We start from the raw sequence: 13441 nt of genomic DNA on the forward strand, positions 1-13441 counted from the left end.
ATCTTATGATATGGAAAAATGTAAATATGTTACACCCATTTTGGGTCAGTTTAAGTTATAAAAATTCTTTAAAATGTATGTGACCCAGTTGACATCATGTTTATTACTCAGAAAAGCCCATTTACTTCAAATAAAAAGTTAATACATAAATAAAAACACATACCAGCGCATCTGTTCAACATTAACAAACTTAGAAAAAGATTTCATAAATACATATTAAATCAAGATAGAGTCAGTGTTACAAACAATACATAATATTTAGAATTGTCTAATCAGAAAGTAAGTTATAACCGTTAAATACCTGAGAAATGCTGAAGAGTCTCTGTGACGAAAGTGCGTGGACGAATCACATGGTGTGTTTTGCGCGTGCTCGTGTTTGAACATTGGCGCGATCTGACTTCACATCCCTTTCTGAAACACTCGAATCAACTCCATAAACAAATCCATAAGACAGGCGAGTATTATTAATTGTATTTGTATGTTTTTCTTAACTTATAATGTTGCCGAATTTTTCAAAACAGTGTCGTTAGTTTGAGACCGATGCAAAAAGTATTTTAAACGCGACTATGAACAGTCGTTGTACTAACGTTACAGTAATGAAGAGTTTGTGGAGCGTGTTTTGTGCCAGTGACAGATCGTTTAGAGAGCAGGACAACTATTAAACCGTGTTTTCCGTGTGTAACCTATTGTATTTGCGTTCTGCGTGGTTGCTAAGTTGGCGATGCTAAGCTGTTGCTAAGGTGTTATGAGTGTGTGCCACTGATCTATAGATTAAGTTACAGTGGTGTGTCCATTAATGTGCAGTGAGTGGTAGCTAAATTATTGGGAATCAATTTCAAAGGTGTCCAGAGTGGACACGGTTGCTTTGCTAGGGTGTTGCCAAGGTGTTCTAGGTGGTTGCTAGGATGTTGGCAAGGTGTTCTGTGTGGTTGCTGGGGCGTTGCTAAGTATGCAGGGCTTGTTCCTAGGCTGTTGGTAGTAGTGTTTTGTTCTTTGAATATGAGCTTTTGTTGACCCCTAATCTTTTTATCTTCTCTTTAAAGAAATGAATCACTGTGAGCTTGAAGAAGTGACGCAATATATTAACGACAAAATATCCATGATTAAAAGACTCCTGGAGCTTCGAGCTGTTGGTATGCTGCATTTCTATATCCATTTCTAGTGATGTACCCAAAATAATTTTCTGACGAAATTAAAGTTTGCATTTAGCCGAAAATAAAATTTTGCTCATTAATTTGGAGTGATTCAGTAAAGTCCCATTCACAGCTAGAACGTTAACGATATAAATGTAGTTGTAAAAAACTCTTCTAAATTTAAAACAATAGCAGAGTCCACACTACAACTATAACGATAACTGCACAAAAGAGCCAAATTGAAATCACTTCCTTTTTTTTCCAGTTGATAAATGATAAAAGCATTGAGAGCCAATCAGAATGCATTCCTGCTTCAAAGAGCCTGAGCATTTAAAGCGGCAAATGAACATTACTATAGTAAACTGAACATTATTCTGCGGTAATGTGCACGCTAATATAGTTTACATGTACTTGGTGTGAATGGGCCTTAACTGAACTAATTTAATAAATTAAACCTATCAGAGTAAGGTTCTGCCCCATTGAGCCACCTGTTGATCTAGCCAAACTAATTTTTACATATTGCTATTCTAGCATAATTTTTTTTGCGGTGGTCTGCGTCCAAATTGCTGATGCTTACTAGTCAAAAAAAGCATTGGAGAAGGTCTAATTAAACATCACTATTTTTTGACACTCCAAAACTATTTTGACCAAAATCGAATTTTGTTTTGCTGTTTCTGCCGAATATTTTGGTACATCAAACCTGGTTTTGTAAAATAATGAATGAGTTCATCAATCGACTTATATTTTATCATTTTAAATTGTGTTCCTTGGTGTTGGTATGTCTCATGTGAATTATTATTATTATTATTATTTTTTTTTTTCTTTAGCAAAAGATCCAGACAAACGTGGGACTCTTCTCAAAATTGAGCAAGAAGTCTCTGCCATCAACAAGCTTCTGGATCGCTTTGAGAGATATGTGGGTGAGCAGAGAGGCTTGCTTAAGCATTTGAAGGTGTGATATTTTCATTCATATTTACTTTATTTTATAGATAATATCTGTAATTGTAACATTAAGTAATGGAAGCTTTTTGAAAACTCTGAATCAGTTGAACCCATTGCTTCACAAAATGATTCACTCTTTCGAAGTTTAATATGCTCTGTGCTCTGGAGGTTTTGAAGCTATATGAAGCAGTGTTTCAAAGGCGCCCATCACTAGTAACACTTTATCACATATGATCAAAAGCTATATTTTTACTTTGGTTCTCTTTTATTGATCTTGTCAACAGGATCTAGAAGGTTTTTTCCAGGAGGACGAGCAGGATGCCCTTCACCTCAAGAACAACATCCCTCCACATATGCCCAAAAGAGGCCAGCAAGCAGCTCCGCAAGGGTATTTCCTGTTTTTGTGTTTCTTTCCCAACTGTACCACAGGGGAATGGTACCTTATTCAGTTTGCTTCATCATTAGGATGCACAAAAACCATGAACTACTTCAACCAGCTTCTGTTTGACTGAAACTGATGAATTTGGCTTTTTGTGTTGTCTTCAGAGGAGGACAGGTGGCAGTTCAGAGCAGGCAGACAGATGCACCACCCGCCGCTCAGGAACAGGGGCCACCCAGGAAACATCAGCGCAACCAGATCAAAGAGATGGAGTTCATTACCGTCCCAGAGTTTGACAGCATACCACCGTGAGTCCTTCCTCATCTGTCTAAACAAACTCTGTGAGCAAATATAGTAAAGGACTGTAAACAATAGCTGTATTCCAAAATCTAGTGAGCCGCCTACCTAGACAGCATTGTAGGTGCGATGCTGTTTTGAACGGTGTGCTACCGTCTCGGATACCGTCTCTTGGCAATCCCAAAATACACTGTGATGAGCTTTTTGTTCAGTAACAAAAACATGGAACATTTATTTACTAATGGGCAGATTACCTAATATTTATGTGCTATACATTTTTGATTATAGGCTAGCATGCTGTTAGTTAGTGATATGTTAACATCCAACTTCAGTGTGTAACAGTGCACCTCCACTGTGTTTTACTCATTCATTTTTCCATAGGGATTCAAAAAATTCTTTGTTAAAGAGTTTAAGCCATGAACCAAACCAACCAACTACAAGGTGAAACGCAACATAAATTTATTTGAAGCAAAAAAAAAAAAGTTTCTGTTAAAAAACGAGGAAAAAGAACTGCTAGATACTGTGTACTTTAGTGAGGGAAAGAACTAAAATCCCATGAAGCATTGCAAATCACATAATCAAATTGAAAATGATAGTGAAATATATTCCTTTAAAGTTGTTGATTATATCTATAGAAGCAAGCTATATATATATATATATATATAGTTTAGTATTATAATATTTATTTAGTAGTATAATATTTATTTATTCCATGGTCATGATTATCCCTTAACTTAATTTATTATATAAATATTTAAGTATTTTGAGGGTATAGCCAGACCAACTGAAACTCTATTACTTTATTTGCAGTGCTTCATGGAATTGAACTCTCTTGTTGGTGCGATTTTATTTACAGCGTCATGGGTCCTGTAGATTTCACCATGAATTTTACAGTTAAACATGATTATATCATATTAAAAATAATTGTTGAAAAAATGCAAACTGATGGCTACAATTTTAACAAAATTATATACAAACTAAAATTATGTATTTTTGCTTGTATATAATTTTAAGATTTTACAAAAATTGTTGTAAAATAACAGAACTATATACCATGGATTAACAATCTCAGAGCTCATAGGAGGTCTGTCTATAACAAGTATTTGTTAAAAATAAAAAAATAAAAATTTGGAACTGTATTCTCTGATTGGTGGACATTTCTTTGCAGAATTGTGGGTGATGTAGGTTTCACTGTTTAATGTGATTTTTAAAAAAATTGTTGAAATAATGTGACCTGATGTCTTCAACAAAAGCATAAACAATTGATTAATAACCTCGTAATTCCTCTATGGAGAAATTCAGATTTTTACTCCCAGAATTCTACAGTTGCACTGTATAGAAATCAATGGTGAGTCAGGTACAGAGTGCTTTTGTGTTGCCACAGTGCATTAGTAGAATGTCTCAAATTGGTTACTTATGATGCTCCATTTTGGTTTGAAAAGTATTGAAAAGTAGTTAATAATGTAGACAGCAGAAAGGAAGAGAGCTCACTAGGTTTTGGAACAGGAATTCTATGATTAACCAGTCATGGAAGAGTTGTAATGCAGTTCTATTATAATTCAGCATCTTTCAAATTATTACTGCAAGTCACATGAAGTCCATTTCTTCCTCTTCACTTGTGCTGTCACAGGTACATGAAAGGCCGTGTGACGTACGGCCAGCTGAATGCAGCGGTGCAAAGCATCAACACAGCTGTGACGTCAAAATATAAGATCCTCCATCAGCCACCCAAAACCCTGAACAATGTGTCCCGCACGCTCCACCAGCGCTTTAAAGACCAAGAAACAAAGGACACCAAGGGTATCACCATTTTATCTGTCTGTCTCTTCCAGAGCTGCTGGTCAAAGACTTATTTGACCTCGTTTAGCACTGCAGTCCATCATGTATTAACAGTCTTGTCATATCGAGAATTGAAAGTCTACTGTTTGCTCCGGAAAGCTATTAACGCCACCGGCGCATGAACTGGTATAAGTGCTCTGATAACTAAGGTAATTTATCCTGGTCTGGTATTTAATAAGTTCTTCTATCAACTCCTTCTGTGTCCTGCAGGTCAGTTTTTCATCGTGGAGCAAGACATCAGAGAGTTCGCCCAGCTGAAGGTGGACAAACGGTTTGTGGGCATGTTGAACATGCTACGCCACTGCCAGCGTCTGAAGGAAGTCCGAGGGGGCGGTCTCACACGCTTCATCCTGCTCTAAGACTCAGAGACGCCCACGTCATCATCACATCGCTTTGAATGGAGTCACTCTGCACTAAATGATACGTTTGCCGTGGAATGAACTTCAGTGTCTACTTTATTAAAAATTAATGCTGTTAAATGATTAATCTCTATCAATCACATCCAAAATAAAAGTTTTTGTGTACATAGTGTGTGTACTGTTTATATTTATGTACATATAAATACACACACATGCATGTATATATTTAAGAAAAATATGTAAAGTTTAGACATGTACAATATTTACAAATACAATATCAATTATATTAATAAAAATATATACATGGAAATATTTTCAAAATATATGTATATGTGTGTTTGTATTTATTTATATATATATATATATATATATATATATATATACATATACACATATTATGTAAAAACAAAATCTTATTTTGGATGCAATTAAACACGATTACTTGTTTGACAGCACTATTAAAACGAACGGTCAAATCATCCTGATTTGCATCTGTTCAGTTTAAGGCCTAAAACCTGGCAGAGAACTGGATTTATGGGTAAACATAACAGTCAAACATCAAATGTTGAATCCTTTGTGTGCTTGAAAAATGACTGACATTAGAGGTTTTAGAACTTTGTGTAATTTATGTTGAAGAACAAAAACTCATTATTTTGCTGAAATGTCTTTTCAATTAATGTCAATATTAGACTTAATGTACTCATAAATCCAAAAGTGTTGTTCAAAAAAAACACATTAGAAATTCCCAGGGGCGCCCCATGGTGAATTAGCATTCCGGGTCGGCCTACAAATTGACGTCGTGAATTAAAAATTGGGCCACTTTATCTGTGATGATGAAATTATAAATCGATTGCTATATTATTTATATTGGTAGAAAGTGGACAAATTTTGAAGCTTAAATAAAATTGCAGTCTTTGTAACCTCATCTCAAATGCCAGTGTCATTTCAAAAGTTGGCGAGATTGCTGTATTGACGTTTTAGTTTCATTAATTTTTGAGACAAAAGAAACCACTACCCGAGAGACGTGTGAAGATGAATCTGACTCGTCAACTTTAACCTGCTTTTCTCACCCAAAACTCAACCAAGCATGAAAAGTTACACATCAACAGTAAGTTAGACATTTCTGTTACTTTGTCATCTTCACTTGTTATAAAGACTCCATGTAGAGGACGCTGCATTTGCACATACAATGACGGGGGCTTTAAGAGAACTGGTAGGCCAGCTCTTTACTTTACATCATAGTTTGATTGTCCAGTTTTCACAAAAAAAATTTCCTTTTTGCAGGCGAGAAGCGCTGTGCTTGTTGCAGCTATTTTCGTAGCTGGAATAGGAGGAACCTTTCAATATGGCTTCCATATATCTGTCCTTAACTGGCCATCACTTGTAAGTACCCACGTTCGGTTATAAAGTGTCTCTTTTAAGCTGCAAATAGGGGGGTTGGAGGTAATCAGCATTAATCAAATGCATTCCTGCTGCTGTCTTAAGATGTGGCATCCCCAAAGGATCAAAGAATCAATACATAGCAGAGCTTATGAGTTGGTGCTAACCTGTGAAACGCTGTGGTTCAATAAAATGAAATGAATGACACAACCAACTGAGACTTGTGCTTACATTGCAAGTTTATTAAGGAGCTGGTGAACAGCACCTGCCAGCAGCGTTATGGCCACTCTCTTGAGCCCTGGGAGCTGTCTCTCATCTGGTCCTTCATTGTGTCCATATATTGCATGGGAGGGTTGGCTGGAACCCTGTATGCTGGACATCTGGCAGGCATGTATGGAAGGTACTGGAAGTGCATCCATATAGCAGACATCCTAGTCAGGTCATAGGCTGATGCTGAAGAATGTTACAAGGATAGTTCGCCCAAAAATTAAAGATATTATCTATGCTGTTTTGAATTCCATTGACTTGAAGTGATATAGTTAAAAACAAATTAAATATAGAAGAAAGAAAGTCATACATGTTTGAAATTACATGAGGATGAGTAAATGATGAGAGAATACATTTTTGGGTGAACTGTCCCTTTAATGCCATTTATACAGCACCATTCAAAGTTTTGGTGTCAGTACACATTTTTGTATTCTGCATATGTTTTATACAGTAAAAACAATATTCTGAAATATTACAATTTTTAAATATGTTTTCTATTTGAATTTATTATAAATATATCTGTGATGCAAAGCAGTCTTCAGTGTCACATGATCCTTCAGAAATGAGTCTAATATGCTGACTTGCAGCTCAAGAAACATTTCATACAATTAGTGTTGAAAACATTTATTTCTGAAAAATGTTATTTAATATTTTAAATATATTTTGTGTAACATTATAATTGTCTTTACTGTTAGGTTTGATCAATTTAATGCATTCTTATAAAGTATTAATTTCTTTAACAACAATTGCAGAAAACCTTGTTGTAACTAGGTTGATTTTCAGGTGCTAACATGGATCCTTCCATATTTCTGCATTTTCAGAAGCATCTGTGGTATCGAGCATTCTTAAACCCTATTCGCACGGGATTAGTATTATCTGGGGACCATGTGTGATTTTTGAAATTACCCCCCCCCCCCCCCACACACACACACACACACACACACACACACACACACACATCTGAATTTCGTGTGGTGCATTCATGTGGTGCATTACTGATTTATCTCCTGGATACCCGGATGTCAATGCTTTGAGAGTCCCATTCTATGGTCCAATTAGATTAAATTTAATTAGGTCCAATTTAATAAAAAAAAAAAAAAAACTAATATAGTTTTGTGCCCCGTGTCATTTTGTCACCAGGTTAAAATAATATCTCAAGCTTTATGCTTTATTTATTTGTGACGCATTAAACCTTTTCAGCTTTCTCTTTCTGCAAATTGTATGGTGTAGCGATATGACAGCACCATTCGCACAGGAAACAAAAACCTTGAAAAATGATATACGACCCGCCAAATGCTGGCCAAATCACAGAGATGTCGATTCGCACGGGATTAAGATCACAGACAACCTCCGCAATTATTACAAATGACTGGAGGTCACCAGGTAATACTAATCCCGAATACAATCAGAGTTATATTTATAAAATAAATATATATATATATATTTATATAAAATGTCCTAGCTTTTCCAAGCTTTATAATGGCAGTGAATGGCTGCTGAGATTTTGAAGCCTGAAAAAGCTAATTTTCTTTCTTATACAAGGAGCAGCATTGTAGTGCAGTGTGTTTGTAAAGTATGTGTTTTTAACTTTCGATAGGAAGACGACTCTGCTTTTGAACAATGTGGTGGCAATCTGTGGAGCTGTCCTTATGTTGTTGAGTAAAACCGCCCTCTCGTTTGAGATTATCATGGTGGCACGTGTCCTATACGTCATCAACGCTTGTGTGTTGGTAAATCTGTAAATGCATGGTCGTTTTTTTATTCTGTGCTATTTTTCTATTTTAGCTGTTTGAGTGCTGTCTGTGCAGGTGTGAGTTTGACTGTCCACACCATGTTGGAGTGCGCCCCCAAGAGTCTGTGTGGGATGATTGGTGTGTCTGTGGCCTCTTTTGTCTCAACCGGGAAGCAGCCACAGAGTGTGTGTGTGTGTGTGTGTGTGTCAGTGTGTGTGTGTGTGTGTGTGTGTGTGTGTGTGTGTGTGTCAGTGAGGTTTTAGGGACTAAGGAGCGCTGGCCTGGATCTGGCTGCTGGCCTTCAGCGGGGCGGCTGGTCTCCTGCAGCTAGTAACTCTGCCCTTTCTCCCAGAGTGCCCGCGGTACCTCCTGCTGGAGAAGGTAGACAAACACGGCTGTGAGACAGGTCTGAACCACAGACAACTCCTTTGACATTTACACATACATTGATGTTTCTTGCAAAATTCATCTGAAATCATTTGTTCAAAATGTGGGGCCAGTGTTCTTTTGAAATATAATACAGAAAAAGTTTTGAGCACTATATTCCATGTCTTTTGAAGTCAAACTATGGTTTTGTGTGAGGAACAGACTAAAATTTAAATAGTTATTCACTGAAAATCTTTGCCACAGATTTCAAGTCTCAGGTTGTGCTTATTATATAATGAAAGTGAATGGGGACTGGAGCTGTCAAGCTGACAAAATGCATCATAAAAGTACAGTAAAAGTAGTTTATATGAATCACATGCTATATTCCACATCATCTTCAGTCATATGATTTATTATGAGAGAAATTATGAGAGAAACAGACTGATAATTAGGTCATTTTTCAAATCTTCTCCACAGCTTTCACATCTCATTCACTTATTGTATAATGAAAGTGAATGGGGACTAGAGATGATGAGCTTCAGAAGTGACAAAAAATGCATTGTAGTAGAGTAAAAGTAGTTTATATTAATCGTGCTTTATCCCATGTCCTCTGCATTAAGCATTAAATAAACTGATATTATTTTTGTGACTAACAAGCTACTGTTCATACTATATGAAACTATTCCTGAGATTATATTTGTCTGGCTGTTATAGGACTTTGTATCCTGATGCCATACTGCAGCATGGTCCTTATTTTCACCTACATCATCTTCTTCTCTAGCTGGCCAGGTACATCCACACATTTTTATCCTGCAGTGAGCTGTTTAGATGCTTATTTGTAGCCTTGTTGTCTTAACAATACTCTTGTGAATTCTCTCTTCCACAGCCGGGGTGACAGCACCACTTCCTGGTGAGATTTTCACACAGTCCTATAAACCTCCAGCGTTCATGGTAGCCTGCATCCTTAACCTGACGGGACTCTTCCTGGTGGGCATGTTGTTTCCGCTCATAGTGGTGAGCCTTTATCCTTTTATGGCTTTATGCCCTGTTTTTTGCTGAAAAATAAAAGGTGCAGAAAGATTTTACACAGAGAAATAGTATGTTTTAAAAATGTTTAAAAGATGTACACACACGAGATGAAGTTTTAGTTCATACGAGTAGCCTAATAAAACATGGGGTGTGTGATATTGCCAAAAAAAAAAAAAGATATCTTGATTTTTTTGATAACAGTAATTGAACGAGATTTTGCTTAGTGTGTTTTTATGCTTGGACCTTTGCTGGATAAATAACTAGGACACTAAAACCACCATAGTCTAAACAATTAATTTGAAACAGCTGATTCATTTACAAGTGAACCAAATGGCTGTATTTCAGAATGGATCATTGAATCACTGACTCAGATGATTCATTTAAAAACACTCATTCAGAAACGAAACACTGCTGTGTGTTGCTCTGAGACGTGTACATTTTCTGCTCCAGTGAGTGGCAAAACAGAAAAAACAACTTTTTTGAACTGTTGCACAAACTTTTCATCACAAGCACATGCTAATATTCAGGAAAATAGCACTCTTGCTTGAGTGATATTACTTAACTATTTCATATCTTTTGAATGTAAAAAACAGACTAATACTGGGATTTTTTTTGCTTTTTATAACTTGAATTATAGGGGCATATTAAATGAATTCTAATAGGCTTGTGAATGCTTTTGAACTCAAGACATGTTTTAGTTTTTTCAGTGACACACTTGATAATGTCAGCTCGCATATTGTTAAAAGAACAATTACGATTTTATCGCAGACGAAACATATCGCACACCCCAACATGGAGTAGCCTCTTTATTGAGGCTACCATTTTTACATCATGATCAACTGAATACTACTCAATTTATTTGGCTACTCCTCTTATGCCACACTTTCACTTAATAAATTAATCATGGCTTAATGTAAATAGTGCATTTCTACATTGGAATCTGAAAACTTGCTTTTACATACATCCACACCACTAGGGGCAGTATAAAGGCCCGGGTATACTTCACTTTCCGCGTTCCGTTCCGTCTCGCGCATAGCCGCGTCCGCACAGCTTTCAAAAGGCCAAAGTATACTTCGGACAGCCGCGCACCCCGTCCGCGAGCAGGCCATTTTTTGAGACCGTGCGGACGGTGCGCGTACAAAAGCGCATGCGCGAGGTGAATGATGAGAGAGCGCGAGTCAAATTGGTGGTACAGCGCATGTGTCGAGCTCGTCCGTCCGCATTCATTCGCGGCGACTATACTTTGAAAGCTGCGCGGACGCAGCTGTGCGCGAGATGGAACGGAACGGATACTAGGCTACTAATTTTGTGATGCTAAACATACAGCCTGTAAAAAATATGATTAGAATTTAATTTTCAACTAATATTAGCAGGTGTGGCAAAAAGCTGATTTTGGACCCTGTTTGTTATACATGTTTTGAAAGGCAATAATTTATTTCCATTATGTTTGTCTTCTGAATCAAACCAGTTTGAAAAGATTTAACAAATTTAGGAGGGTTTGAATTTTTTCACAGCAAAAAGAAACATTAAAAATATAAGAGTTATTGATATATATAAAGCAATGTGCCACCTGGCGTAGTTTTGGCGCAATAAATGGCACAAAAGATGCCTGCAGACGCTGTGAAAGACTACTTAAAGTCTCTTAAGCTCATCCATAAGTACAATATCTGAATCCTGAGAGATTTTTAGCACAGTCAGCCCTTCATCTCTCAAAGATATTTGATAAGGACACGGAGTGAGGAACTCATAATATTCCATTAACCCCGAGCCATCATATTAACCGTGCGCCTGCCTTCCTGTGAGTGGCCAAGGGTTACAAACAAGATTATGGGTTGTACGGGGTGGATGAGACGATGAGAGGCTGAACTGTGCCCAAGTCTTCTGGAAGTTTACGGTCAGGGATTTATGCACTAACCCTGCGCAATCAAATAACGGAACGAAACGCGGCAAGTGAAGTATACCCGGGCCTAAAGTATACTCAACCACGGATGAGTGGTGCGGACGGACAGTACCACCTACTTGACGCGCTGTCTCAAATTTTTTTTTGGTGTTTGGCTTAGTGTTATGTTAGAATCATTATTATACTCATACCTTTTGTTCTTTAATATTTTGAATTGTGTTTTAGCTTTATTTTTTGTTTTTCATTTAAATGTTAGGTTTTGAAATTGTTGTATTCATTTGTCATTTTTATTTAATTTCTTTATTTTTAAAATGTGTATAGGTAGTATTTATAAAGTTTTAGCTTTTAGTTTTGGATCTTTTTTTTAGTTGTTTTAATACTACAATTGGGGTAATATGATCATATTTTCTTGACCTGGTAAGAACTCTAGCCGCTGCATTTTGGACTATCTGTAGCTTGTTTATTGAAGATGCAGGACAACCAGATAGCAGTGCATTACAATAGTCCAGTCTAGAGGTCATGAATGCATAAACTAGCTTTTCTGCATCAGAAACAGGTAGCATGTTTCGAAGCTTGGCAATGTTTCTAATATGGAAGAATGCTATTTTTGTAACATGGGAAATATGATTTTCAAAGGACAAGTTGCTGTCTAATGTAACACCCAGATTTTTGACTTTAGAGGACGTAACAGTGCATCCGTCTAGTTGCAAATTGTAATCCAAGAGATTCTGTGTACTGTTTTTTGGTCTAATAAGTAATATCTCTGTCTTATCTGAATTTAATAGGAGGAAATTATTGGTCATCCAATCTTTTAAATTTTTTACACATTCTATTAGCTTAGATAGTTGAGAAGTTTCATCTGGTCTTGTTGAGATATATAGTTGAGTATATCGTCAGCATAACAATGAAAACTAATCCCGTATTTTCTAATAATATTACCAAGGGGCAACATGTATATTGAAAATAGCAGAGGACCTAGGACAGATGCTGGTGGTACTCCATACTTTACTGGTGATAATTGAGATGACTCCCCATTTAAATGAACAAAGTGGTAGCGATCGGACAAGTAGGATCTAAACCATCTTAAAGCCTGCCCTTGAATACCAGTATAGTTTTGTAATCGATCTATGAGTGTGTCATGGTCTATAGTGTCGAACGCAGCACTAAAATCAAGTAAAACTAGCAATGAAATGCAGCCTTGGTCTGAAGCAAGAAGCAAGTCATTTGTAATTTTAACAAAGTGCAGTTTCTGTGCTATGGTGAGGCCTGAAACCTGACTGAAATTCTTCATAGAGATCATTTTTTTTGCTAGTAGGAACACAATTGAGCAGACAACATTTTCTAAAATTTTAGACATAATCGGAAGATTTGAAATGGGTCTGTAATTTGCCAGTTCATTAGAATCTAGTTGTGGTTTCTTAATAAGAGGCTTAATAACCGCCACCTTGAATGGTTTTGGGACGTGACCTAAATATAACGATGAGTTAATAATATTGAGAAGCGGTTTTTCTGCTACGGGTAACAACTCTTTCAGTAATTTAGTAGGTACAGGATCTAATGAACACGTTGTTGGTTTAGATGCACTGATAAGTTTATTTAGCTCTTCCTGTCCTATAGTTGTAAAGCACTGCAGTTTTTCTTTGGGTGCAATGAATGAAGCTGAAATACTAGACGCAGTAGAATCTACATTTGTTATTGTATTTCTGATGTTATCTATTTTATCAGTAAAGAAATTCATAAAGTCACTACTATTAAACTGTGAGGGAATATTTAGATCGGGTGGCGTGTGTTTATTTGTTAATCTAGCCACTAAATAA

The 13441-nt window shown here is 36.6% G+C and overlaps 1 protein-coding gene and 1 pseudogene across 2 annotated transcripts; both read left to right on the plus strand.

Moving 5' to 3' along the window:
• Positions 1-372: 372 nt before the first annotated feature.
• On the plus strand, positions 373-5117 carry LOC306863775 (SKA complex subunit 1-like). The gene is made up of 7 exons (XM_079407330.1): positions 373-454; positions 1044-1133; positions 1961-2085; positions 2360-2463; positions 2622-2762; positions 4382-4551; positions 4801-5117. Exons 2-7 carry the CDS (start codon positions 1046-1048, stop codon positions 4947-4949), a joined length of 777 nt encoding a protein of 258 aa, XP_079263456.1. The 5' UTR covers positions 373-454; positions 1044-1045; the 3' UTR covers positions 4950-5117.
• Positions 5118-6138: 1021 nt separating this feature from the next.
• Positions 6139-9754, plus strand: LOC306863783 (solute carrier family 2, facilitated glucose transporter member 11-like; annotated as a pseudogene). Its single transcript has 8 exons — positions 6139-6162; positions 6234-6332; positions 6569-6729; positions 8194-8318; positions 8405-8528; positions 8582-8735; positions 9410-9484; positions 9582-9754. The product of its transcript is annotated as a solute carrier family 2, facilitated glucose transporter member 11-like (transcript).
• The last annotated feature ends 3687 nt before the right edge of the window (positions 9755-13441 follow it).

The sequence above is a fragment of the Barbus barbus genome (genome assembly GCF_936440315.1).
Source record: "Barbus barbus genome assembly, chromosome: 45".
In the NCBI taxonomy this organism is placed as follows: domain Eukaryota; kingdom Metazoa; phylum Chordata; class Actinopteri; order Cypriniformes; family Cyprinidae; genus Barbus; species Barbus barbus.

Bases quoted from the DNA above. Each gene is read 5' to 3' on its own strand.
- LOC306863775 (XM_079407330.1), top strand. From the start codon at position 1,046: ATGAATCACTGTGAGCTTGAAGAAGTGACGCAATATATTAACGACAAA. The intron at 2,464-2,621 runs GTATTTCCTGTT...TGTTGTCTTCAG, and splicing joins CAGCAAGCAGCTCCGCAAGG to AGGAGGACAGGTGGCAGTTC. The intron at 4,552-4,800 runs GTATCACCATTT...TGTGTCCTGCAG, and splicing joins AGAAACAAAGGACACCAAGG to GTCAGTTTTTCATCGTGGAG.